The sequence below is a fragment of the Glossina fuscipes genome, unplaced genomic scaffold (genome assembly GCF_014805625.2).
Source record: "Glossina fuscipes isolate IAEA_lab_2018 unplaced genomic scaffold, Yale_Gfus_2 28, whole genome shotgun sequence".
In the NCBI taxonomy this organism is placed as follows: Eukaryota; Metazoa; Arthropoda; class Insecta; order Diptera; family Glossinidae; genus Glossina; species Glossina fuscipes.
In genome coordinates this window covers 12,454,135-12,479,450 of record NW_023998423.1, presented here as the reverse complement: position 1 = coordinate 12,479,450, position 25,316 = coordinate 12,454,135, and the positions used below count along the sequence as shown (strand labels likewise).

At 33.7% G+C, this 25,316-nt stretch overlaps 1 protein-coding gene across 2 annotated transcripts; it reads left to right on the top strand.

Moving 5' to 3' along the window:
* The first annotated feature begins 1,499 nt into the window (after positions 1-1,499).
* On the top strand, positions 1,500-24,301 carry LOC119636209 (ALK tyrosine kinase receptor). Of its 2 annotated transcripts, XM_038031442.1 has the most exons (15): positions 1,500-1,622; positions 13,659-14,616; positions 14,697-14,887; positions 16,403-16,610; positions 16,673-17,158; positions 17,737-18,229; positions 18,295-18,482; positions 18,558-18,735; positions 18,804-19,101; positions 19,157-19,787; positions 19,854-19,955; positions 20,027-20,234; positions 20,302-20,905; positions 20,965-21,165; positions 21,227-22,177. In XM_038031442.1, the coding sequence occupies exons 2-15, from the start codon at positions 13,983-13,985 to the stop codon at positions 22,175-22,177; spliced, it is 5,373 nt and encodes a 1,790-aa protein (XP_037887370.1). In that variant the 5' UTR covers positions 1,500-1,622; positions 13,659-13,982. The 2 variants fall into 2 exon arrangements, with proteins under 2 accessions (XP_037887370.1, XP_037887371.1); XM_038031443.1 differs by lacking the exon at positions 1,500-1,622 and having other exon boundaries at positions 13,654-14,616; positions 21,227-24,301.
* Positions 24,302-25,316: the final 1,015 nt, after the last annotated feature.

Genomic DNA, 25,316 nt, shown 5'->3' with positions numbered 1-25,316 from the left:
TAAATGGAACGGAGGAGAATAGGAAATAGGTATAGGAAAAAAGAAAAATATATTATAATAATAATTTCCTAACTGAATAATGTTTTGAAAATTAATCGTAAATATGAGAATGAAAAATATGTGGAAATATAACTGTTGATACGAAACGATTTGATAAAATAATGTTGAATCAATATTTCGCACAAAGCTGTTTTTAGTTGAATAGCATCATACAATATATACGTTTGTACATTATCTTATATAATTTTTTAGATAATTCATCTTTTAGATAATAAAACATGAAATTATTCTTTGCTTTTAACGTACAGTGTACATTTATAAGCAGGAAATTTCATTTTCATTTGCATCCATATTCCTTTCGATTTGACGTACGTTTACCCATCGTACCCGTACACACACACATACACACACACACACACACACACATATGTATACACGTACATGCACATATGCATACAGAGATTTAATAACATAGATATGGACGAAATGCGCCAGCGCTCTAATAATGTTTAGCATCCGTACATACATACATACATACATACATACATACGTACACTTCTTACGTATTACAGATGGATGCTGTATACCGACCGACAGCCAAATGCTCCTATATATCCTTATAGTCGTTAGTCTTTGTCTTGTACGCGTCGTGAGTGTTTGTTAAGAATAAAAAAATCCTCCAAGCGGCATTCAATTCTTAACATTTTTTCCAATCTTGAAAAAAAAAAAAAAAGAAAAGAAAGAAAGAATTCTTTCACTATAACCGAGAAAAGTTACTGATTTTGTAATCATCCGAATTACTGAATATAAACGGGAAATGCATTGAAACAAATTCATGCGGAAAACTATTAAAAATTCATAATAAAAAAGAAAAAAAAGAAAGAAGATAAAAAAAGGTTAAACAAATGAAAATTTAGAAAAGTTTTTCGCTTTTAGTTGTAGAAGAGACATTTTTTTCTTTTTTTTTTTTTCACATATATGTATAACTTAATTCACATACAAACAAAATGATTGCGTGTGTATTCGGTATCTGTATCTATATGTTTTTCTTTAAATACGTATAAATGCATGCATACACATTTGTACGCGTATATGGTGTGTGTGTGTGTGTGTGTATGTGTATTTGCAAAATTGTAATGTCTTTCGTGCGCAAGTTACAATATTCGCATACAACAGATATTATATTGTCGTACTCCCGAAGTCCGGGATGTTCTGAGTTTTGATTTTTTATGCACATACTATAAACGTACATGTGAATGTCCGTATAAACCTATATATATATATATATATATCTACGTGCATTTGTGTTTGTGCCTGACTACGTAATTTCGGATATATCGTATCGTGAAATAATTACTGTATGTTTGTGTGAAAAACCTTACGACTCTTAACATAACTATATATATATATATTATAATATATTTAGATAGATTTTTAAAATTGCGATATTGTATGTGGGTAAAAAAAAAAAAAAAAAATTGGGAAAAATTTATGCAAAATAATTCGAGAGTTTTTCGTTTTTGTAAATTGTTTTTGAAAATCGCCAGTAATTTTTACATATCAGGGATTGATATATAAGTTCATATAATCTGAATATGAAATTTTAGATAATTTAACTGAAGGTATACTCAATTTGTCGTCTCGTTTGAAATATTTTATAATTGGTTATGTCTGCCTGGCCGCCCTCACCTACTTGTCCGCTTATCCGTCCCGTTACATATAAATATATATAATACATGTACAGGAATGCGTTTTTATAGAACTTTTACTTGTGGGCATAAGCAGGAGGAGTGTATATGCTTTGCAACGATTCTCAAATGTTTTTCTTCGTATTTTCGGCCATAGCAATGGACATAGTCTTAACCGTAAGCTTTCATATTAGATTTAATCTAATAAATATTAGAGAGAGACGGGGAGCGACAGAGACAGAGAGAAAGAGAGAGAGAGAAGGAGAGAAAGAAAGAAAAAGAAAACGATGAAGAGAAGGATAGAACGAGAGAGAAAGAGAAGGAGGGTGAGAATCAATAGTCAACTGCTTACCCGCTATAAAGTAATTATTAATCAAAATTCATTGATCCCGAGATTCGCTAGGAAGGTAGGCTATCCAGCCAAACATGTGGAACGAAATCATGTACTTTGAAGCCGCCAATGGTACAAAAATTTAAAAATGTATTCCAGTTTGACTTTAAACACTTTTTGAAAAATATAATAATAACGGTCAACAGATAAAATATTAAATATATTCAGTCCATTAGAATTATTAATAAAATTAGAAAAATGCAGATTTTTTTTTTTATTATTTTTAATTCCAGTCTAATTATTGCCATCGCTTTCATTTTCTATTAATTTTTATATTTTTCAGCCTTCGCGGACGGATTTGCGATAGCATTACTCTATATTAGGCTGATTGCTTCAGAATCATTTTCAGAATGAATTTAAACTTGCTTCTCTGCCTTTCTGTCTGTCCTTGCATTCTTATGTTCAGTTTAAATGCCTTGGTTTTTGAGATATTTAGACAAAATCTGGTATACTGACGTGTTTTGAACTGAGCACGCAGGTCGGTTATTGAATATTGATTGGATCGGACCGGTCTCTGTAAAATATCAACTCAGGAGAAGTCTTTATATGAAAAGAAAACGCAATTTTTAAGATACCTTGACAAGCATCTGTAGAAAGTAGAACTTGGACGATCTTCTGTGCATGGGATTCTTCCAAGATAAAAAAGGTTCTAACAAAAAATATGCTCTTACATGACACCAATGCCTAATTTGTACGAGTTCGTATTGAAAATGAGTTTAAAATAGCGTCTTGGCATTTAAATTTGCTAACGTATGTTTGGACCAAATGAATCCCTTTTTCAAGGTTTCATCCTGTGTAGGGATTTTCACTAAATGTAAGGCTTTTTACACCAATGAGCTCTAATTCTTGGTATTTTGTGATGAAAATAGGTAAAGAACAATAAGTTATTGACCAAAAAGTTGACTTTACAGTGTTTTGGTCTATTTTTCATATAAAGATTTTCATAAAAAGCAAACATTTTCAGGGTAAGGAAGTATGATTATTTGTAATATGTCAAGAAACAGTGTGAACAGCACTGTATTAGACGATGGGGTAAAGCGTATTAAAAGGTCAACCTTGCTCGGCTATAATATTTTTCCTGTTTTAATATGATTAATATCAAATGTATTTAATTAATTTCCCATATAGAGAAAGTAGAGATTAAGGAATTTTGCAAAAAATTTAAGCCTCAGCTTAATTATTGTTTTTATTTTCAATCTTTTCTGTGTAATTACTATGATGTCACTCTCATTACTTGGAATTAAGATAATTCTGTTTTAAAGACTGATGATGCAAAAGTATGTGTAATTAACAATAATTTTCTATGAAATGTGTACAGAATATATTCTTTAATCTTACCGGGAACCGCAATCTCTCAGTTCAAAGTCTGACCAATGTTTTAAACAATATTTACGCAGGTCTAGAGCCAAAAAGGAATTACTTTGATTGCAAAAATAGCTGGCTCCTCTTTAGCTCCTCCTAATCATTTGCCTCTTTGCATTAGCCTGTCTATTTGGAGAACATTAATCTTCATCAGGTATTTAACATCTATTTCAGTTAATTTCTCCTCTAATTGCCTGCATTTACTCGGCTTTCGCAGAATGTTTGTGGTTCAGTTTAGAATTCTGATTTTTTCTATGTCTTGCAGTAATGTTTCCTGAAAAACATTAATCGTTTATGAGTTTGTCTCTCTCCATAACAGTCCAACACAATTTAAAATTGTGATTTTTTTCCAATAAAAAAAAGCTCAACAGTAAGAATAGCTCCAAGTTTCCATGTTCCTGAGCATAAACTAAGAGAATGCATTGAATTTATGAGCTCGGTATTATAACACTTTAGTTAAGACTTAAGGACCTGTTTTGAATTTGTTTCAGATTTTATTTGTTTCGCGCGCGTCTCTTGCTAGAAATGGGTGATCCATCAAGCAAAGTCCACGCTAATGTGAACTTAGTATCAGTTCTTATTATAGACAGTTGTGGTTCTCAGAAATTCAATCAAGGTCAAAAATTCAATTTTGATATATCTTTTATTTAAGACTTCATAGAAATTCTACGGCGTTTCGTGGGTTCATTCTGCCTGGGGTAGCCTGCCTTGATAGGGATAATATAGAGACACCTTTTGAATAGCATATGCTATAGAAATATAAGAAACAGATTAGATAATCAATGCGAAATTCGATAAAGCAAAATAATAGAGAAAGAGTCCACAGCATCCCTTTATAAAGAATTTATATTAAAAAAATATGTACAAAAAAAAAAATTTAATTAAGTAAAACATTTTTGCATTAACTTAAATTCATTGTCTGTGATGCACGTGGATTCATATTACTAAGGGAATGCATCGAAAGCATTCAACCTATACAATGTATTCCAAAAACAGTCTGTAACTCTCGGAAAGAGAATCTTGTCTGGTTTTGACAGCTAGTGCCTGGCCTGTTATTGATGTTGCTTGCATCAATTGCGCACTAAGCAAACAAGACTCGTAAATACATGTGGCTTAAGCTTTCATGTGGCCGACTTCATGAAATGCAACTATATAAGGTCATTAAATTCATTAAATGAAATTCATTATTGAATGAAAATTAAGTCGCAACGTTTGAAATGATTTTGAGATTAAAATCGTCATTTTGCTTCTTATGCAGTGAGCTTGCTTCACAAGTTGTGTACACAGATTCGAATCTACTTGAACGAGAGCTGATGTAATGCATACCATTACCTCTCGCTTATGACGCCTTCTTAGCCTGTCTTTCTATCAACTATTTTCCCATAAATGTTTTCTTTCTTATAAGGGCGACTGTAGCATTTGATCGAAGAGCTAGGTAGATAGATAGGCTTTAAGGAAGAAATTAAATCAAATGTCATCATATAAAGCGATAACACAAGGAAATGAATTTTTGGCTTTTCTCTAAAATGTATTCTTATTACATTCTTTAAGCCACCGCAACCATTGAGGCATTGATAGGCAATCCGATCCGCCAACTAAAATTTGATTTGATTTCTACTGATCGTACGATCATATTTTGTAAAATAGTTGTAATAAAAATTTTATTTGTCATCAGGTGATATATTACACCGTGGCCATACGAGCCTGCGCTGCTCACACATTTTTATTCTAAAGAAACAAAAAATTCATACCCATGCGTACTAATGCTTGAGACTAATTAATGCTAATCTTTTGCTTTCTTTTTTGTTTGTTTATTATTTATAAACTATCTACTGCAGTAATATATGTTCGTTTCATTATAAGTAGAAATCTGTTAATTAATATTTCATTTACTTTCGTTTGCCCGTTTAAGTTGAAATTTTACAAACACGCTTAACATAAATGATAATATAATGTAGAATAGTTGTTGTAAGATGTTGGATTTGCTTTACTTAAGAAAAACTCCTTGAAAGGACTTTAAGAATGTAATGCGAACGAAGCATTCACAGAAAGCAATAGTGCAAGCGATACTTGGAGAAGATACGAGTCAGGTTGTAATAGACAAAAAACATCTAAACCGAGGAATACATGGCCTACAGCAGCTCGCGTAATACAATACTAATCTTATTTTGCTCGTGAAAAATGAAAGATTATAGTTCATTATGATGTAAATGCTCAGTGCTTCAAGGGGGAAAGGTAACCCAAAATTTTAGCTAAATTTGGCCAAATTTACATTCTCTCTCTCTCTCTCTCTCTCTCTCTCAAGAATTAAATGCTCTTCATCTGTTTTCGTCATCAAATACGCAGACTTCGATTTTGTTACGCTTGTTCTCCAAGCAGCCTCTATAAAGGAAGTTCTCTCAAGTATGAACTTATGTGGTCGCAATATACCATAGCAAAAATTTTTATACTGAATTGCAGTCCTGGATAATTTTCATCAGAGAATCCAAAAATTATATCAGATTGTAATGTAATTACTTATTTTTTGCAGGGCTAGTTATGTGGAAGAGAATGAATTTTTCCCGCAATTCTTTTATTTTTATCGAGAAATATTTAAAATTTACAATTTATGTGTTAGTTTTTATTGCCCACGAAGACCTTATAAGAGAAATGGTCGTAGAAATGCTTTCAAGCACGTTAGTCTACCATAATTGAACATACTCTAGCAAGTACTGTCGAGTATATACATTTTTAAAACAAGCATTTACTTAAAGGAAAAATAATTTGGAACAGAATTATTTTCCCAGAATTTCTTTCACATTACATACTTAAGCGCATCAAGCTTTTTTGTATAATCCGTACGGAAAATTGATGTTTACTATCACAAATTTTCCTTCAATGAAATTCAAATTAATGCAATAAATTTTCTTAAGAACATACTCATGTGACAGTTTATAACATCCAATATATTAATAATAAATTTTGTTAATATCATGCATGTGTGACACTTTATAATACGCTTCAGTTTCATTAAATCAAGTTAACATTCCGCAGGAGTGATGTTAGAGCACTTAAGATGTTCGTAATCATAGCATAGAAATTTATTATTTAATCGCAGGGTAATATAACACTGTACATATAATGTATAAATTCATATCTCTTATCGTTATTATTATTATTAGGCTCGATACTTTTTAGACTACGTAATAATATGTTTTTTTTTTGTTTTTATCTTCTTACATTGCGAGTATTCTAAACTGAGGTTACTTCGTTAAACATGTGATGGTTGAACTGCATTTGAATTACGTTACGTGGCTTATTGCAATCTCTTATCAGTGAATGAATTAGTTAGTGATAAACCCAATTTCTTATTAATCTTTAAATGTTTTGTATATATTTTTAGAAATAATTGCATATTTTCTTACTTCAATATTCTCGATTAATTACAAGTTCCTTTCACTTTTTCCCACATATATAATATACGTATGCATTGAATTTCTGCGATAGTAGCTGATTCTGAAAAGACGCCATTTTGAAACAAATACCAAAAAAAGCAAAAAAAAAAAGAAAAAAAGCGTACAATATAATACAGAATGAAATAGAAGTGAAATAAAGTTGTAAAAAAGAGAGTAACGCGATACTAATACCATAACAAAATTTTGATAAAAAATGATAATAATATCAAGGAAACATGAATTGAAACCTAAATATATGCAAAGATATGTAGAAGGAAAAGCGTACAATAACAACAACAATTATTATTATTATCGTAAATACGAAATCATCTAAAAGATAATTCGAAGATACTCAGTGCAGTGAAATGTGAAAGAATTTCGAAAAACGAGATAACTAACGTAAAAGAGTTAGATAAAAAATAAGTGAGAGAACGAGTGCCGTACAAAAGCATTTTGTCGTATAAGATAAGAAATTATCTAAAAAATGAAATTAAATCTAACTAAAATTGAAGTAATTTTTTTAATTAAACATTAAGTTTTTTTTTTTTTTTTGGAGTCATTGCGATAGTGAAATATAACGAGTGGTTGCATAGATTTTTGTATATCGACATTCACACAAAACGAAATGTATTTTCTTTTTTTTTTTTTTGTTTCTCGGCGCTCACTCACGATTCCCAATTTGGTTAATTTAAGAATAACGTGACAATGAAATTTTACTTTTTTTCTCTTCTCTTGAAATACAGTTAAATAATTCTTAGAGTTAATTTTTTTCATTATGAGTGGTTTAGTGTTTATTTTCTCCTTTCATTGAAAACTTTTATGGGCTTATAAATATTATTATGCATATGAATTAATATAAGGATAATAATATCAAGGCCTTAGCAGTAAAAATAAAATGAGCCAATGTTTCTACAAAGCTCTTCAATGCATTTCGCTCGACTTACTTCCAGCTAATTTCTTCTATTTCCGAAAATCTGGTAATTAGAATATAGAAATATGAAAAATATTTTGGAATTATTCTTTGGTTGTAGACAAAGGGAGTCTAATCTGAAATTTGAATTAAATTTTTGTACAAATTCTGCAAAATTCTCAACATAGCACCTTAGAAAGGCTACGTTTTTATATACACCGAGAAGTATACCCACGTTGCCCCTTATATCGAATTCTGCATCAATCTAAGTATCTCTGTCTGTCTGCCTGCCTGTCCACCTATCCGTTGGCGTATTGTATACTCTAAGCATTCTCTTGAGTGTCAAAAATTTAAATATTCTCGCATACAAGTGGATGTTGAAATTGAGCTAAATCGCTCAAGAGACCCACTTAAGCGCCTGCAGTAAAATGTAAAATGAGAAGAGCTCGATTTTCAAAAGCGCAAGGCGAGACCTTTATTTTTAAGTTCAGAAGATTGTTTATAGGAGATGTTACATACACAGAAAGACGAGCATATAGACGGACAGACGGGAAGACGGACATGCTTATATCGATTCAGGTGCTGATATATACTTTTTGGGCTATGTGTGAAGTTGCGTTGTAAATGTTTCACCGAAGCGTGTGTTGTCTGTTATCTTTCGGTGATGAATATAAAAATGGATTTCTTATATGGCACTTATAAATTGCAGCAGATAGAATGGTAAAAACTTGTGCGCGTTTTTTATAGGTGAATATCCAGTTCATTTGTTAAGATAAAACACGAGGATATAGAAGATACCGCCAAAGCCATATAATAATGTTTTATTTGCTTCCTTTAAGAATCCTTAATTGTACCCACGGCCAGACGAGCTCGAGTCATATCCATTTTTGGATATAACCATCAATTGAGAATTATTTTTTTTATTCAGCAAGTCTATTCTTATCTTAAAGAGCCTCATTCGGAAAATTACAAAAAAGAAATTTCTTGAGACACAATCCCTTTCCATCGCACAAAATCCTTATCCCTTAACCTTTTCATTAGGTATAAAAATGTTTGCAAATCATAAATGTCTCTCTAAGATCAAACAAGGCTGATGTTTAATTTTCATAGTGTTCCCATTGTCAAAGCAACTCCGCGGCAACACCCTACTCCTGGTGAAAAAGAATTATTTTTTACCCAGAAATCCAGGTTACTTACTGCATATTTTCTCATGGATAAAAGATACAGAAAATTCGATACAGACCCGAATTTATCGTTAATTGTGGATGTGTTAGTAAACCAGTAACAACCATTTTTACCTTGAATATGAAGGTGATCCAAATGACCATTTGACTCGCAAGTTTTCGTAAACATCTTCACGGGAACGAAAGTTATTTACCAAAGTATAAAAGAACTCATATCTAATTTACTTGTAATCGGGTGGAAGAAGCGCTAATATGGCTTAGAATAAATGAGACGCAATTCGCAAACAAATTGGAATTGAAATTTTATAGTTAGTTGCTGGACGTATTAGAAAACCGATCGCGATCATTTTTACGCCAAACTTGCAAATAGTGCTGGCGAACGTTTGGGAAGCAGCTTTTCAGAAAGCAGCTGGGTCGAAAGTTATAAATGAAGTTTTGAAAAAATTATCAGTGCTTTCGAGATTGCCGTTGTTTCGTTTCTTCTGCATAATGGGCCAAACTTCAGTCCTCTTATCTTTACTCAGCACACTACATATACAACATCTAGAAAAAACAAAATGGGCGTGTTCCAGAAAAAGAGATATATATTTGCTATATGACATTATTAAAAAGCAAGATGTGGCATCTAAACATGTCTACTTCTTTATGCAGAATTTTTAAGGTTGAAATCAAAAGCCCGTCAAAATGACGGGTGCCATGCATCTACTCTTAAAAGACAATTCAGGTTGAATTCCTTTAATCTGATGCGCCCATCATAATAATAATAATAATAGTTTAACTTATTCATTACGAATACAGCACTGCGGCAAAAAATTCATACGTACTGGTAACCTAATTTTTTATTTCTATGCAGGCAACAACAAAGTAACGAATTCTCCGTTAATCACATGAGACAAACTACGACAGATATATAAGGGAAATCGATTGAAGTGTAAACTTTATTGTAACTTAAGTTCATTCCATATTAAGGATCTTCGGCTACTGTTGCTTGATGACCTTAATTGTTGCAGTTTTTATCAACTTTTTGATTATGTGAACTTTTTCTATGCCTACCATCAACCAAGGATGAATGTACATAAGTTTGTAAGAATGCCAAAAATGTATAGCAGGACTCTTGCATATAGAATACATAAAAAAATTGTTAAAGACATGATTTCGGGTTAATTAGGACGCAGCTATCTACTAATCTGTCAGTCAGTTGTCTTTTATCGTAACTTCTTCAGCTACATATTGAAAGTCGACAGAAATGTTCTTGCAGTAGTTTTTCGGAATCAAGATATTCAATGAAATTGATATTGATGATGAGTGTATATAATGCAAGGTAAATTTGAGTCCTATTCAAGTCTATTTCAAATCAATTTGACTTTTTTTGCCTGTCTGTTAACTGAAACTACGCTTACCTTAAGAAACCAAAATTGACTTGAGATGTTTCTTTACCACTATTAAATCATATCAATTAAATTGGTCCGTTCATGCTGTCCACAATTACCAAAAATGCTGAAAATTTCCTCCACTTCTCAGATTGATATGCAAAGTTTGTTTGAACTTAATCTCTAATTATTGTGAAGTGTCTGTTGAGGGTTATCATCTTGCTCTTGTTTCCAAAATTTTCCCAAGAATGACTATTATCAAGGTTTATATGGTCGGTTTCACAATACCACCTATGGAAGTATTGCCCAGTTATTGTTATTTGATCGAGTTGTTTTTTGAAGGAAATTGTAATTTCAGTTTACGTAAAATCAAAATGCTAGTAGTTTTTGTACCCCACTCTAAACTTCACTTTAAGTGAAGTCATTTTTTTTTTAATCAAACACTTTTTCCAAACAATTTGATTATGTTTATCTCTCTGTCCGTTCATCCGACCGTAGTCGACTGTTCTTATATTAAACACTTTTTTCAAACAATTGAATTATGTCAATTTCTCTGTTCGTCCATCCGACCCTACTCGACTTTTTGATATCTCTTCATTTCTATATTCAATATATAAGTCCAGGTATTTTCCATGTTTTGGTGAGCAAATTCTAGTTACCCTCTGTATTTTGAAAAAGTCGTTTTCAATTTTAATATATCTCGACTAGAATCAGCGAAGAATATCCATTTGTTATACGAAATGATTGCGAAAAATTTGATTAGGATAGGCCTACGTTTTGAATCTCCTCCATTACAAACATTTTCGGAAGGAATCAGCCTTCATATGACAACACCGTTTTCATGAAAACCGGCACAAAAATAATAATATGAGAAGATTAATGGAAGGGTGGATCGCAAAGATCTATTTTTCGAACTTCTTGATACAGAAAGCTTTTCATGAAAAGCGCATCTTTATATAAGAACAAAGGGGAAGTTCTTTGGTGAAGACAGCTTTATTAAATCTGGTTCAAGTCGGTCCACATTGCAAGGTTCGCTACGAAAATGAGCTTTTGCATGACAACAAAATATAATTCTTCGAGTTTTATAACGAAAATCGGTAAGAACAGAATTGTCGTGGCCTAGGACATCTAATAGTTGACTTTTCTAGAGTTTTTTTTACTTCTCCTAGGACATCGTCATAACAAGCTATGTTTTTTTATACCCATTATCGAAGGATGAGTCGTGTATTCATTTTGTCAAAACGTTTGCATCAGAGACTCGACAAAGTATATACATTCAGCATCAAATTTTAAATCGATTTAAATATGTAAGTCTGTCCCTCTGTCTGTCTGTCCACCTGTCCAATGTCTGTTGTAAACATTGTCCTGGTTAGAAAAATGAATTTATAGACTACAAATTTGGTAGAAACATTGGACCAAATCGTTCAAAGGACACTTCTACGGTATCATCTAAACTAAGAACACCTCTGTTTTTTAAAAGGAATATCAAATTGTTTTTTTTTTGCTCATTACTCAACAATATATATTCCAAGGGTGATGTCGTAACACTTGTATAAAAATGGGAAAAATGATCACGCCTACCCAATGCTAGCGTGTATAAAAAAAATATAAAAAAAATGTGTTTTTTTTTTCAATACTTTTATAATCCGCAGAAACAAGCATCGAAAATCCCACATAGTATATAAATTCTTGGCCCGTCTGTCCATCTGACGGTCTGCGCAACTGTGTAGTGCAAATTTGCGAAAGAATTTTGGAGGGACCTAAACTTTTCACGGGACATTCCCGTAACACCTACATGTCTATGCGACAAAAACTTTTCTTTTGAAAATAGAAAAAATCAGCTACGCCCACTCCATTTAATGGGGCATGAAAACATAGTTCTTTTCTTGTTTTTGTCTTTCTTAGGATAACAGTGACGGGATCGAATATAACTTTCTTACTTGTTTAACTTCCGAAGTGAATTGGACTTGAAGTAATTCTTATGTACGTTAAATAATTTTCTGTAACAAAAATTATGAAATGGACTTTGCTAAAACCAATTGAAGCCAACATCTCTCTCAGAATTCTTTCCACTAATCCCGAGATTAATTGCTTTTGGCAATAAAGATGAGTCAAAGCGATCCTGATGATATTTTGAAAAAATGATTTTCCGTCCAAATTAATAGTATTTCGCGGATCTTCTTCTGAAACTTTCCCTTGCAATTATGAAAATGAAAGTCACCACCAGCAAGAAATTTTCGAAAGGACTTTTGTCATTTACCTGCACTTATCGAAATTTCTATTTTCGATCGGTTGAATTAAAGCATTTTTTGAGTAAGAAATCAGTCAAGCACAATATCAATTGAATATTCGTATTCAAGGACAAATGTGTTGCACCTTAATATATAATAAAAAAAAAAAAAAAATAAAAAACCATATCTCTATCTGCAAAGATAAAAGTTGGCTTTTCATGCCCTATATATTCATTTAAAATGAATTAAATATTTCTTTAAAAAGTATCTAAAAATTATACAATGAAAGCAGTTGCAGAAAAGAGAACAAGTGCTGGATGTTAGCTGCATTGCTTAATATTACACATCCATGGGCATCCATATATATGCATATATATATATATATATATATGTGTGTGTGTATGTATGTATGTATGTATGTATGTTTGTATGTATTATAAAACTCATAGGAAATAAATACCATTCTATATAACGAGAGGAAAATTTGTAGGTAAGGTAGGAACGAACCTCGACAATACAGCAGAAACAATGACAACGATAACAGTAAAAGCTTAAGCAACAAAAACACACAACGAATTACAACGAAAAATACACACATTTAGAAGAAGCAGGCTTTAGGCGCATTTACTCAAACAACAACAGTTACAATGTTATACTACTCGTATGCATTGTATGAAAAGATTTTAATATTGTATGTGGGGAAGAAAAATCAAACACATTCGTTTTTCATTTCTGATGCTATTTTTTACTGCCGTATAAATACCGAAAGGAACAAAACAAAAAAAAAAAACAAAACAAATAAACCAAAAAAAAAAAAAAAAACAAACAAAACAAACAATTGTATATTCAACCAATGTAATGGTAAAGTGAAGTGAATAAAATAAAAAAAAAATAAAACAAAATTTTTTTTTTCTTTTTTTTTTTTTTGTAGAAAATTCAATGCCATGCCAAAGGCCTGATTGCTGCTGGCTGACTTTAGTTGTAGGGCAATTTTTGCTTTTAACGAAATTAAAAAAAAAAAAAAATAATAATAATAACTTGAAAATGTGACTTAAAGAAATATTTAATTTATATTATTTTTTATGCAGATTATTAAAATTAATTTGTTATAGAAAGCAAATCGACAAAAAAAAAAAGAAATGAAAATGTTGTTAAACGGGCATCTAAACAGCTTTAGGCACAATTACAAAAACTTTTTACCTCAGTATAGTGCTAAATATAAAAATCAACAATTTCTTATCATAAAGCAAAATAACTGAATTCAAGTGCTTAACATCTTTAAAAAATCTATCCATAAATCATTGAAAAACTCTTTGAAAAAGCACAACACTTTAAACTTTTTTTAGTTAACTTAACTAAACTGAAATCGCTGTGTTTTGCTTAAAGCATTTGCCGGTAAATTAATTGAAAACATGAGAAAAACGATATCAGCACCGAGACCGTTAGCATTACCCTATTTTCACTTTCATCATGCCAGCTTTTTGTTTACGGTATTGTTGGTTTTACTTACGCTACCGTTAAAGGAGGCAACACCTCAGCGGCCTCTTCTTAATCATACTTCATATAATTCCATACCAACGAGTCAACATAATTACAAATTACGTAATGGTCGAACTCATGATATACCGCCAATACCACCTTCTACGATGGCATCTATGCCACCGCGTAGGGCTCTTTACGAAGAATACGATAGTACCGGTTTGCCACCTTTGGGGGGACGACGTGATAGTCGGCGACGTTTGAATTTGGCTGGCTTAGGAGGCTCAGGACCACGTGGTAATAATGCTCGCCGTGGCATAGATTCATTGCGCAAAGAATTGATGAAGCCATCTGTGGGCGGTCCTGGTGGAGGCATTAGCAGCGGCCATAGTATAAGTTATCCGGCATATTCAGCCACATCTTCAATTGGAAAAATTGATGGTATCGGCAGTTTGGGACCAGCGCATCGCTATGGTGATCCTTTGCAACCGGCTACTATACTTGCACCGATTAATTCTTTATATCCTACTGGTATACCACCCGATCATTACTTAGCTAATCTTCAAGGTAAAGGAAAAATACTGCTACTAATTACATTAGGCTAACGTTACATCATCGCTTGGCGATTTTTTTTGTTTGCCTTTTAGATCACAAATATACCCGCATTACACCCAGATTGAATTCTATTTCGGAGATACGAAAACTAAATAACGAGGCTAAGCAGCATGGCCAAGCAGACGAACCGGCCGACGGTGTGGATGACGACATAATCTTGGAGGAACACAATGATCCGTTGCAAGTAATCAAAGATCAGATCCGCAATTCACAACCACAATCGGTAAGATTTTCCCCATAAAACTTTCTATTAATAAATCAGTGAACGGAATAAGGAACAGAACTGGAACAGAAACAGTTATGTATATTTTAGTGCCTGAACTCAAAGTTTTTCATCAGGAGAAATAATTTTGAAAACAACAGGCGGTTATATATCTTAACAAGTTTTGTTAAGTGTCTTACTGAGTTTAATAAAAAATTGATTGTCTATAAGGCTTCTAATGGTGCATTTCTTCTGTGCTCGATTTCATTGATTTTATCAAATCAATTTACTTCAAATCGTTGTGCACTTTGCGTTGAATTCATCAAACGGTTAATTTCGCCTTATAAATGTGTCACAACAACAGGAAAGTGTTTGTTTGTTTTTGATCTGATGCACAGGATTTCAACATAACTTTGCTAATTTCGAAATTCCTTTACTGATTTTATTACAAGTAAGGTCTGATGGTTTTACCTAAAATTAACTGAAATTACTCTCACTATGAATGCACTATAAACAGGCTTTCTGCATATTGTTAACGGAATAAGAAAATTGCACACGTGCGTAACACATGCATGAGCACTTTGTACCACAACTTGAGAGGATTGTTGTATATGCCCAACTTCCTAGCCCTCTAGCTTAAGGGTTCCTATGAATCCCACCATTTTCTTTGACCCGGAGCATCATAGTGTGTCTGGCGTTACGAAATGTTCAGAAGTACTCGGACTAATACCGCGTGTGGGCGCCCATTACGGCAAAATGTATCCGTTTGCAGAATCTGCGCATTTTCCTATCTGTTATGCTCATATTTTTCCGATCATGTGTGAGAGAGTTATGTTTAGTGTAGAAGCCAGTGAGCAAGTAATAGTGACTTGAGCAATTTATGTGCTCTACCGGAAAGTTTCACGAATCCCTTTGCTTGCCGTTGTTTTGCGTTATGCTAAATGACTTTTTAGTCATTTTGCATTATTAGCCCCTTAATTTGATTCCTTGGTAGGCGTAAGATGTTTCTTTACCTCTGTATGTAAAGCGTACCAACAGTTTGTGAATTTATCATAAAAAACGCCTAATAAACGAAAGTGTGTATGCAAAATGAAACCCTATGTGAAACTTACTGTGCGAAGAGTTATTCCTTTAGGTCAAAAATCCTCAAATTTAGTTTTGAATAATAATTTTAATCTTTCGCCTATAATTTTTCGAAAACTTATCGCTCCACATGGCGAAGTAGCAATCATTTTCGACGAACTGAAAAGTAGTTTAACGAGGTCTATATTATAGAAACACAGTAAAGAGATAGTTGATTTTAAGACCAAAACTTGCAATCTTCTTCAGCATAGTTTATTGTTCAAGTATTGCGTTGTCGCCTAAGTAAAACCGATTTTATAAGTTCGCGGGTGCACACCTACGCGTAAGGAATACATTTTTAATCTTAAATCTTTGAGACTTCGGTAGCGTTCAATTGATATTCCGGGAAATTATTTGGAAATACATTTTCAAAGAGGAAAACATTTAAAGAATTTAGTAAAATATTCTTTACAGAATCTTTACGTCGCCCATACGGAGGGAACACCGTCAGTTATTGAGGACCTATTAGGCGTAAAGTGCAATTTTGAAACACCTTGCGCTTGGAAATGGACTGAAAATTTGCCAGATGGTTTTCATATAATGAGCGGCATAGAGGTGACCAAGAAAAATATGACTGGTTTATATCCGGGGCCGTTGGCCGATTCGGTGGACGATGCAAACGGTAAGTCATTTTCTTTTGCACCCGCTTTTCGATAAGTAATGAGTTGATTAAATAATTTTTAGGGCATTTCCTTTACGCTCGCTTACTACCCACTACTATGCAAATCAACTTGACCTCGCCTCAGTTTAGCACAACAATGGAGAAGTGTTTTCTAGAAATTTATATTCATCAAAGCGGTATGAGTCATGGTTTATTTAGTGTCGTCGTTGAGCCATTGCATTCGCAAGAGAATCCCTGGGTACCTGCTGAAATTGTTGGCGATAATTATCGTCAATGGTCGCGAAAATTTTTCAAGTTAGGTCGAATCACACGGGATTTTCGTATTGTTTTTGAAATTGTTCCGAAACTGATGGAAGGTCAGAAGGCTCATGTTGCCATTGATAATTTGCGAATGGTCAATTGTTTTCCCGAAGGCACTAAATCGGATAAATGCGGAACATCTCAAGTCAAGTGTATGATGAATAAGGTTCCCGTTTGTATACCATTGCCAAGAATTTGCGATATTACCAAAGATTGCGATGATGCTGAAGATGAGCTCTTGAATTGCGGTAAGTCATATCATCAGATTGTAACCTATTTTAACCTCGATTATCTTTGAATTTTTTATTACGATAACCACGTGATAAAAATGTGATAATTTTATATGCATTATGTCTATAAATCGCATTTATGAGTTATAATTTATGCAAAGGCAGTTGACCATTTAAACTGTGATAAGTTATTGTTGATATTGCACTTCGGACCATTTGCATGACCCTACAGAAAAGTTCAATGTAAATAGTGTAATGTTTTTTTTTTTTTTTTTTTTTAAGTGGTTGTTGAGTTCAGTTGAAAGATACACAAACGAGCAAATTATCGTGCACTTTAAGAATGAAATAAACGAGGGAAGATGCAGGAAGTGTTAATGACATTAAAGAAGCAAATGCAAAGCAAACGTAGTGCTTAACAAGCAATAGGTTAAAAATAAATAATCTTTTTACTGCATATAGAATGGGAGGGTAAGATGACACTAATCAAAAGTACTCGCATCGCATAATCGCGTTCTTAGCAAAGAAAAAACGACAAGTAATTAATAATTTTTTTATTTATTTATTTCCTTTTTTTTTTTTTTTTTATTTAAATCAAGATAAAATACCTTATGGTGGACGTTGTGATTTTGAGAATGATTGGTGCGGTTGGCATGATTCGGGTAAAACAATTTTAGCTTGGTCTCGTCACACTGGCTCATCGCCTACGCACGATACTGGACCTGATGGGGACCACACGTATCAGCATTTGTTAAATGCCACTGGCGGCTATTACATGTTAGTTAATATGAATCAACATAGCAATAATAGCGAGAAGGGTGCCCTTATCGGATTCGCGAGTAATGCTATTATGATTAGCAAAACTTTTAATCCGCCGCCTTTAGTTCATGGTAATCCAAATTCACCGTATCGCAATTCGTGTGTGGTGCGTTTTTATATTCATCAGTTTGGCAAAAATCCCGGCAGTATTAACCTTTCGGTTGTGGAAATGAAAGAGAAAGAAAATATTACTACAACTTTATGGTGGAGTACGAAAAATCAAGGTGCCGATTGGCTAAGAGCAGAATACGTTTTGCCTAATATAACCTCAAAGTAAGTTGACAGACAGAGCGAAGTACACGAATAGCATATGTGGATGATAAACGTTTTCCTTAAAGGTATTATTTGCAATTTGAGGCGCGCATGGGTATGCGGATTTATTCAGATGTAGCTGTGGACGATTTTTCTTTATCACCGGAATGCTTCGGTATAAATATACCGAAAGACTATCTTAATGGGTACAATTACTGGGATGTACGAAATAAATATAAAAGTCCTTCACATAAAGATTTTGAATATAAAAATTGTAAGTAAAGTATTAAGAGCGAAGCTTGCTCTTGCTTTACCGTTTATTTTTTCCTGTTTTTTTTTAATTTTCTAGATCTGGAATTGACTTCTTGCGATACACGTGGTATGATAGGTCCCAATCAGTTACAGTGCGAAACATTTTATAAGGACACTAACAGAAGTCATGTCCTGAAAGAAGTGCATGTCGTGGAAGATCAAAGTTCCTACAAGGGTATGCAAAAATGGAAAGTACCCCATGAGGGCTATTATACGTAAGTTAAATGAACTGGGAATTGTTGGTGAAAGGTGATGAAAGGTTCCCATTGCACTTCCTATGTAGAATTATAGCTAAAGGGGCTAGTGGTGGTCTAGGCTCAGGAGGAGTGGGTTCCTCACGTGGCGCTGTGACTGTCTCTATCCTCGAGCTACACAAGAATGAGGAACTTTACGTCTTAGTAGGTCAACAGGGAGAAAATGCTTGCATTAAATCACTCGGCTATATTGAAGAGGGATGCGGCTCGGATCTATCGGACTTGGATCTCAGTAAATACAGTTTTAGCTCTAAGCAACAAATGGTAAAAAATATCTACATTGAACATGGCGCTGGCGGAGGAGGAGGAGGCTCATATGTTTTTCTTGTAAGTCATTAAGCATTCATGAGCAGGTTGATAGCATTAAGTTTAACTCCTTTAGTTGAATTCGGCAAAGAATGAAGCGGTTCCATTGTTGGTGGCTGGCGGTGGTGGAGGTTTGGGCATTGGTCAGTACTTAGATGAGGACTTTCAGCACGGGCAGAAATCCAATCCTGGCCGATCAAGTACTACCGGGCAGATACATGGTGAACTGGTGAATAAGATTACTGCAGGACCAGGAGGTGGTTGGCGAGCGAAACCTGATCAAGCTTTAGATCCAAGGTTCGGCGCGGCTCTTCTACAAGGAGGTCGAGGGGGTCATTCATGTTTTGTAGAAATATTAAATAATGGATCTTCTACAAATCGCCATGGCCAGGGCGGCTTCGGTGGTGGAGGTGGCGGCTGTAATACTGGCGGTGGTGGCGGCGGCTATTCTGGAGGCGACGTCTATCTAAATGTGTCAAATGGAGAAGGTGGAACATCCTTTATTAGCAACAGCCGCAGCTTAAAAGAATTCAATTCTATTTACGAGGGTGCCAACTCAGGGTCCGGATCTGTAATAATTATAGCAGCTATTGAAGGTTGCGGTTGTGATTATCGTTGCGTTGCATTGGATGAATACAGAACCAGCGTGCGTTGCATTTGTCCAGAGGGCTGGCGATTGAGAAAGGATAACAATACTGCTTGTGAAAGTAAGTTAGCACAAAGAAAAAGAAGAACAAGAAAGGACGACTAAAACTTTTTTTATTAATTTTTAGTGTTGTATGAGGAGCGAATACCTTTTCCCTATTTAATAGCATTCTTTATAGTTTTGGTAGTTTTGCTGGGGGCCTCCCTCACGGCCCTTATAGTCATTTTGTGTAAGTTACCATTAATTTAACAGATTTTGTAGATTTTAGGCAAATATTTCATTTGATTATCTTCATCACAGATAATCGTTATCAACGTAAAAAGCAAGCTAAACTTCGGCACATGATGCTTTTGGAACAAGATGTCCAACTGAACCGTTTACGTCACAATGTTGATGATACAAATCTTAACAACTTCAATCCTAACTATGGCTGCGATGGTATACTTAATGGTCATGTTGATGTAAACAGCCTGCCTCAAGTAGCGCGCGAAAGCCTTCGATTAGTCAAGTAGTTGATCATTATTGAAAATTTCCACCAATATATTATGCTTTTCCCATTTTTTTACGACTTACAGGGCTTTAGGTCAGGGCGCTTTTGGCGAAGTTTATCAGGGCTTATATCGTCATCGTGATGGTGACGCTGTCGAAATGCCAGTAGCAGTGAAGACTTTGCCTGAAATGTCTACTCGTCAGGCTGAAGAAGATTTTCTTATGGAAGCCGCCATTATGGCTAAATTTAATCATCCCAATATGGTTCACTTAATTGGCGTTTGCTTCGATCGTCATCCCCGCTTTATTGTTTTGGAGCTATTGGCTGGCGGCGATTTGAAAAATTTCCTTCGTGAAGGCCGCAATAAACCGGAACGTCCTTCTCCCTTAACCATGAAAGATTTGGTGTTTTGTGCTTTGGACGTGGCCAAGGGTTGCCGTTATATGGAAAGCAAACGTTTCATACATCGTGATATAGCTGCCAGAAATTGTTTATTGAGCAGCAAAGGACCGGGACGCGTAGTGAAAATAGCAGATTTTGGCATGGCGCGGGATATCTATCGTAGTGATTATTATCGTAAAGGTGGTAAAGCTATGCTTCCAATTAAATGGATGCCTCCAGAAGCTTTTCTAGATGGTATTTTTACTTCTAAAACGGATGTGTGGTCATTTGGAGTTTTATTATGGGAGGTAAGTTTAAAAGAAAGAAAAGTTTTGTGAAAATTTTAAACTCCTTCGTTTCTGCATAGGTTTTCAGTTTGGGTTTAATGCCCTACACGGGATTACCGAATCCAGAAGTGATGCAATTAGTTACCAACGGGGGACGTTTAGGGTCTCCGCCTGGCTGTCCACCGGCTATTTATAAAATTATGGCGGACTGTTGGAACCCCACGCCAGAAGATCGTCCCACATTTTCGAATTTATTGGAGCGTTTAACCACTTGCACACAGGCAAATAGAACGTGGCTAGCAAAACGTTTGCAATCTAATAAGTTATGCTTCTCTTTTTTAGGATCCCAGTGTTATGAATGCTCCTTTGCCTTGCATATTACGCCCGCCCTCGACAGAACGTGACCAGACTATAATGCGACCACCACGTACAGATGAATTTTGTCTGCAAGTACCCCATACCGATTACCTAATACCATTACCGGGTATACGCAATGGAGGCGAATACGCCGACACTGCTACGCGTAATACGGTGGCAGTAAACACCGGAACTGATGTTTGCACTCCACCAGGCATATCACCGCCCTCGGCCCCTCAAAGTGCAAACACTGAAGACGAACATGGAGGCGGCATGAATGAAAACCCTTGCCATTGGGAAACTTCATTCATTTTACCGAATTCGAAAAGTGATCAACCATTATTGAACAGCACATTGGAATCGCAGAAAGTATCATGTAACGTAACATCGAATGGTCAGACTTCTGTAACTAACAGCGGTCAAAATAGTAGTAGTCAAAGATCTCCCGTTATTAGTGTAAGTGGTGGAATACAAACACAACCAACTAGTCCTCAAGTTGAAGAAGAGGAAGAAACGAAATTGATTAGCTTAGACACACCGCAACCAACACCGACAACTATTCAGCCACCATTATCGTTCACAACGCAACTGGATGGCATTACACTCGATCCCGGTGCGCTAACGAAGGCGAATGCTGCAATCAAGCAGCAATGTTCTTACGCTAACTTACAACTAATGACGAATCCTAAAACGAATTGCAGTGATACGTTGTTATCGGAGAAAATGGGAAACGGTAGCATCGCAACGCATAATTCTAGTGTTATAAACAATGCGAATGATGTGATAAATGCCAATGCGACTACGGGCAATAATTCAACAGCAGTTACAGCAACAACAACAACAACAGCAAACAATACGGGAGCAAATGCCCCACCATTTACAATACAAGGCTATGCTGAAAAATTTAAAGAAAATCATTCAGAAATAAGCTGTTAAGCTGCTTAAATACGCCAGTAAGTAGCAAGTCCAGTGAGAAGGAGAGTTTTTCAAAGAGTCGATAAAGATTCTCAATAAAAAAAGGGAGAAAAAATTTCATACAGGGATACAAAACAAAATTAATGAGATAAAGGAAAAGAGAGAAAGAGAGAGAGAGAGCGGGAGTCAGTTTTGAAAGCGTTTGCTTTCAAACACCGGCAAACCAATCTCGAGCAAGCTGCTTGTCATTTCACATTCCAGATATTGATAGCTGGAAATCTACACTGGCCCATCAAACTAAGCTAAGCAGAGTTTGTGGGGTCGTTTTCATAAAAATTTTCTTTGTCATATTTATTGAGAATCTTGCGCTTAATGATAAGCTCGAACTGAAAGAGAAAGCAAACACCATTGGCATTACAGGGTGTGTTTTGGTTGTAATTGTTAACATTTAAGCTCCAGAACATAAAAAAAGAGATTAAGAAATAAGAAAAAAAATTATTAAATTTAAAATTTATAAGAATTACGCATACATGCATACATAATAATATATACCTTACACGTAAGTGTATATAGGTATCATACGGCCAAATGCATAAAGATATAGACTTCGATACGAGTTGAAGTAAGTGACGATAAATTCTCATTCTCGAGTGTCAAAAATTGTTTCTTTTTCCTGTAAATAAGAAATTAAAACAAAAGAAAAAAAGAACAAGAAAAGAAATCTAACATTAACATAAAAGATAATTAATTTATTTATAATAGAGTATTATTACGAGTGAGAGTTGCGTAGTGTATAAACAAGATTTAATTTTAGAGTTTTAGAATAAAACCAAAAATAATATTTGTTTTTTTTTTTTTTTTTTTTTTTTTTGTTTTATGTCTATTCAAAACACAATAAGATTTTAAGCTTGCATAGTATATTTTACATTTTTTTATATTTAATACTAAGTTATATATAAAGTGAAGACAAATTTTATATTGAAAGTTTTTATTGCCAGACGACTGTAGAGGACCTCAAAATTTCTTTGTATATATGTACAGAGTTTTTAGCATTATCTCAAATAAATTTTTATAAACACCACCGAGACATGGAGATACGCTAGAGATTAATAGCAACACCCGGATTTCAAAGACACTAGTTGCGAGCGATTTTCTAAGCCGAATCCGTCGAATCGGAAAATCATAATAAGTTACCTAGTTTGCCCTACCATTTGTTGTAAGTTTGGTGCTAATATTTTAAAGGGTACGCCTAAAAATCTTTCTGACGGACTGACCTGGATAGGTTGTTTGATTTCTTTCTTTTGTAGAACAAAAAGTTTCCCTTATTGTTGTGTGTGCGGTTATTTATGCAAACTATACTCACATTATGGGTTTCATTGTCACTATCGGATGAAGCGAATATATCAACTTTCAAGTTATATTTGTAAGCGTCAAAGACATTTTATATTATTTCGGTTGATTAGTCCGCTCAAGGTTATGCGTGCTATTCAAAGGATAAAAAATAGAAGGCGCTAATGGCTGAGAGAATTGGCGGTCGTAACATCGAATCCATCTGATCCTTTTGATGCAAGAGTTTAAGTGCATTATACCACTCTCCCTTACCGTGCAATCGATCTGCTTTCAAATTCTAAGAATGTATAGTCGTAAGGGTTACTCTCCAGTTTAACTACAAAAAGTTTTCATAAATCTTCGATCCGTCATCAACCAGAACGCTATGTCCTTGTATATTATGTGGAGTGATTCAAACAAGTGAGAGCGCTATTGTTAGCCATAGTCCACCCTAAATACCCTACACCATTCTACAGTTGTTTATTGAATGACTACTCAAAACAGGAGATGTTCGTCCTTTCGTCAAAATATTTCAAAAATTGTGACTTGTAAGTTGAAAAGAATAATATAAGACGGAACACACAAGCCCAGATCGATACGGAAAGTGATTCTGACTCGATCATTCTTGATATTTCTATTAGTTCAGTCCTTCTATAAATTGTATACTTCTGCAAAAACTTAATATACCCATTTACCGCCAGCGGTGTAGACTATAAAAAACGGAAGGAAAGAAATTCACTGAAGTCTAAAAAGATTTTAAACCATTTTAAGAATCAAAAATTTTTTTATGAAAACCCGTTAGTACTGTTGTCAAATATAAATATTCCGAAAATGTTTTTATTGATTTTATTTTAACTTTTTTTATTTATTTATTTATTTTTTTTTTGTTATAAAATTTATTTTATTTTCTTCAAAAATTTAAAAATATCCGTCGTCAATAGATTAATAAGCTGAATATTTTCTGCAAACGGTTCTTTTCTGTCTTTTTTTTTTAGCAAATTTACAAAAAAGAAAAAAGAAAAAGATGATAATAAAAAATAATCGCAGAGATGATTAATAATGAAAAAGCTTTAATAAAAATTTATACATGTAAAAAAACAAAAACAAATAAATTTTGATAAATAAAAGCAAACTTTATAATAATTGAAAAAATAAACAACAGATTAAAAACATTTCATTTTGTTGTACATATATATGCTAAATAAGCATTAAGCATAAAAAATGTTAATAATATTTATAAGCAGTGTTTATGTTAAAATTAAATAACAAGTGTGTTGTAATTATTAAAAAGAAATTAATATTAATTTGAAAATATAGCAAATAAAACAGGAAAAAAATTATATTTATTCCCGAAGCACAATAAAAGTAAAAAATTAAAATTGGAGGAAAAAAAAAACAACAAAATAAATAACAAAAAAAAACAAAAAAGGAATAAATAAAATATATAACAAAAGTAAATAAATAAAAATGATAAGTGTATATGTACAAATATATCAAAGTCTCTTGATATTTTTCACAGCATTAAATTAATTAACGTAAAATTCTTAATAAGGGACACGGATGATTTCTCTTTAACAGCCCCTTAACTGCTCGGCAAAACTTGTTACCTTATCTGCCATTAAGTTTTATCTAAAAATCGGTGTAAGCTTTTCAAAGTGTAGGGAAATGAAAATTTTCAAAAATTATATAAACCGAAGCATTTAATAAATTGTCTTTAATAAAAGAAAATATCTATGGAAATTCGGGTCAAAAAGCAACGAGAAAATATCGAAATCTGAATACCCTGAAAATATGTACATATATATATATATATATATATATATATATATTA

Bases quoted from the DNA above. Each gene is read 5' to 3' on its own strand.
- LOC119636209 (XM_038031443.1), top strand. From the start codon at position 13,983: ATGAGAAAAACGATATCAGCACCGAGACCGTTAGCATTACCCTATTTT. The intron at 14,617-14,696 runs GTAAAGGAAAAA...TTTGCCTTTTAG, and splicing joins TTACTTAGCTAATCTTCAAG to ATCACAAATATACCCGCATT. The intron at 19,956-20,026 runs GTAAGTTACCAT...TCTTCATCACAG, and splicing joins GGCCCTTATAGTCATTTTGT to ATAATCGTTATCAACGTAAA.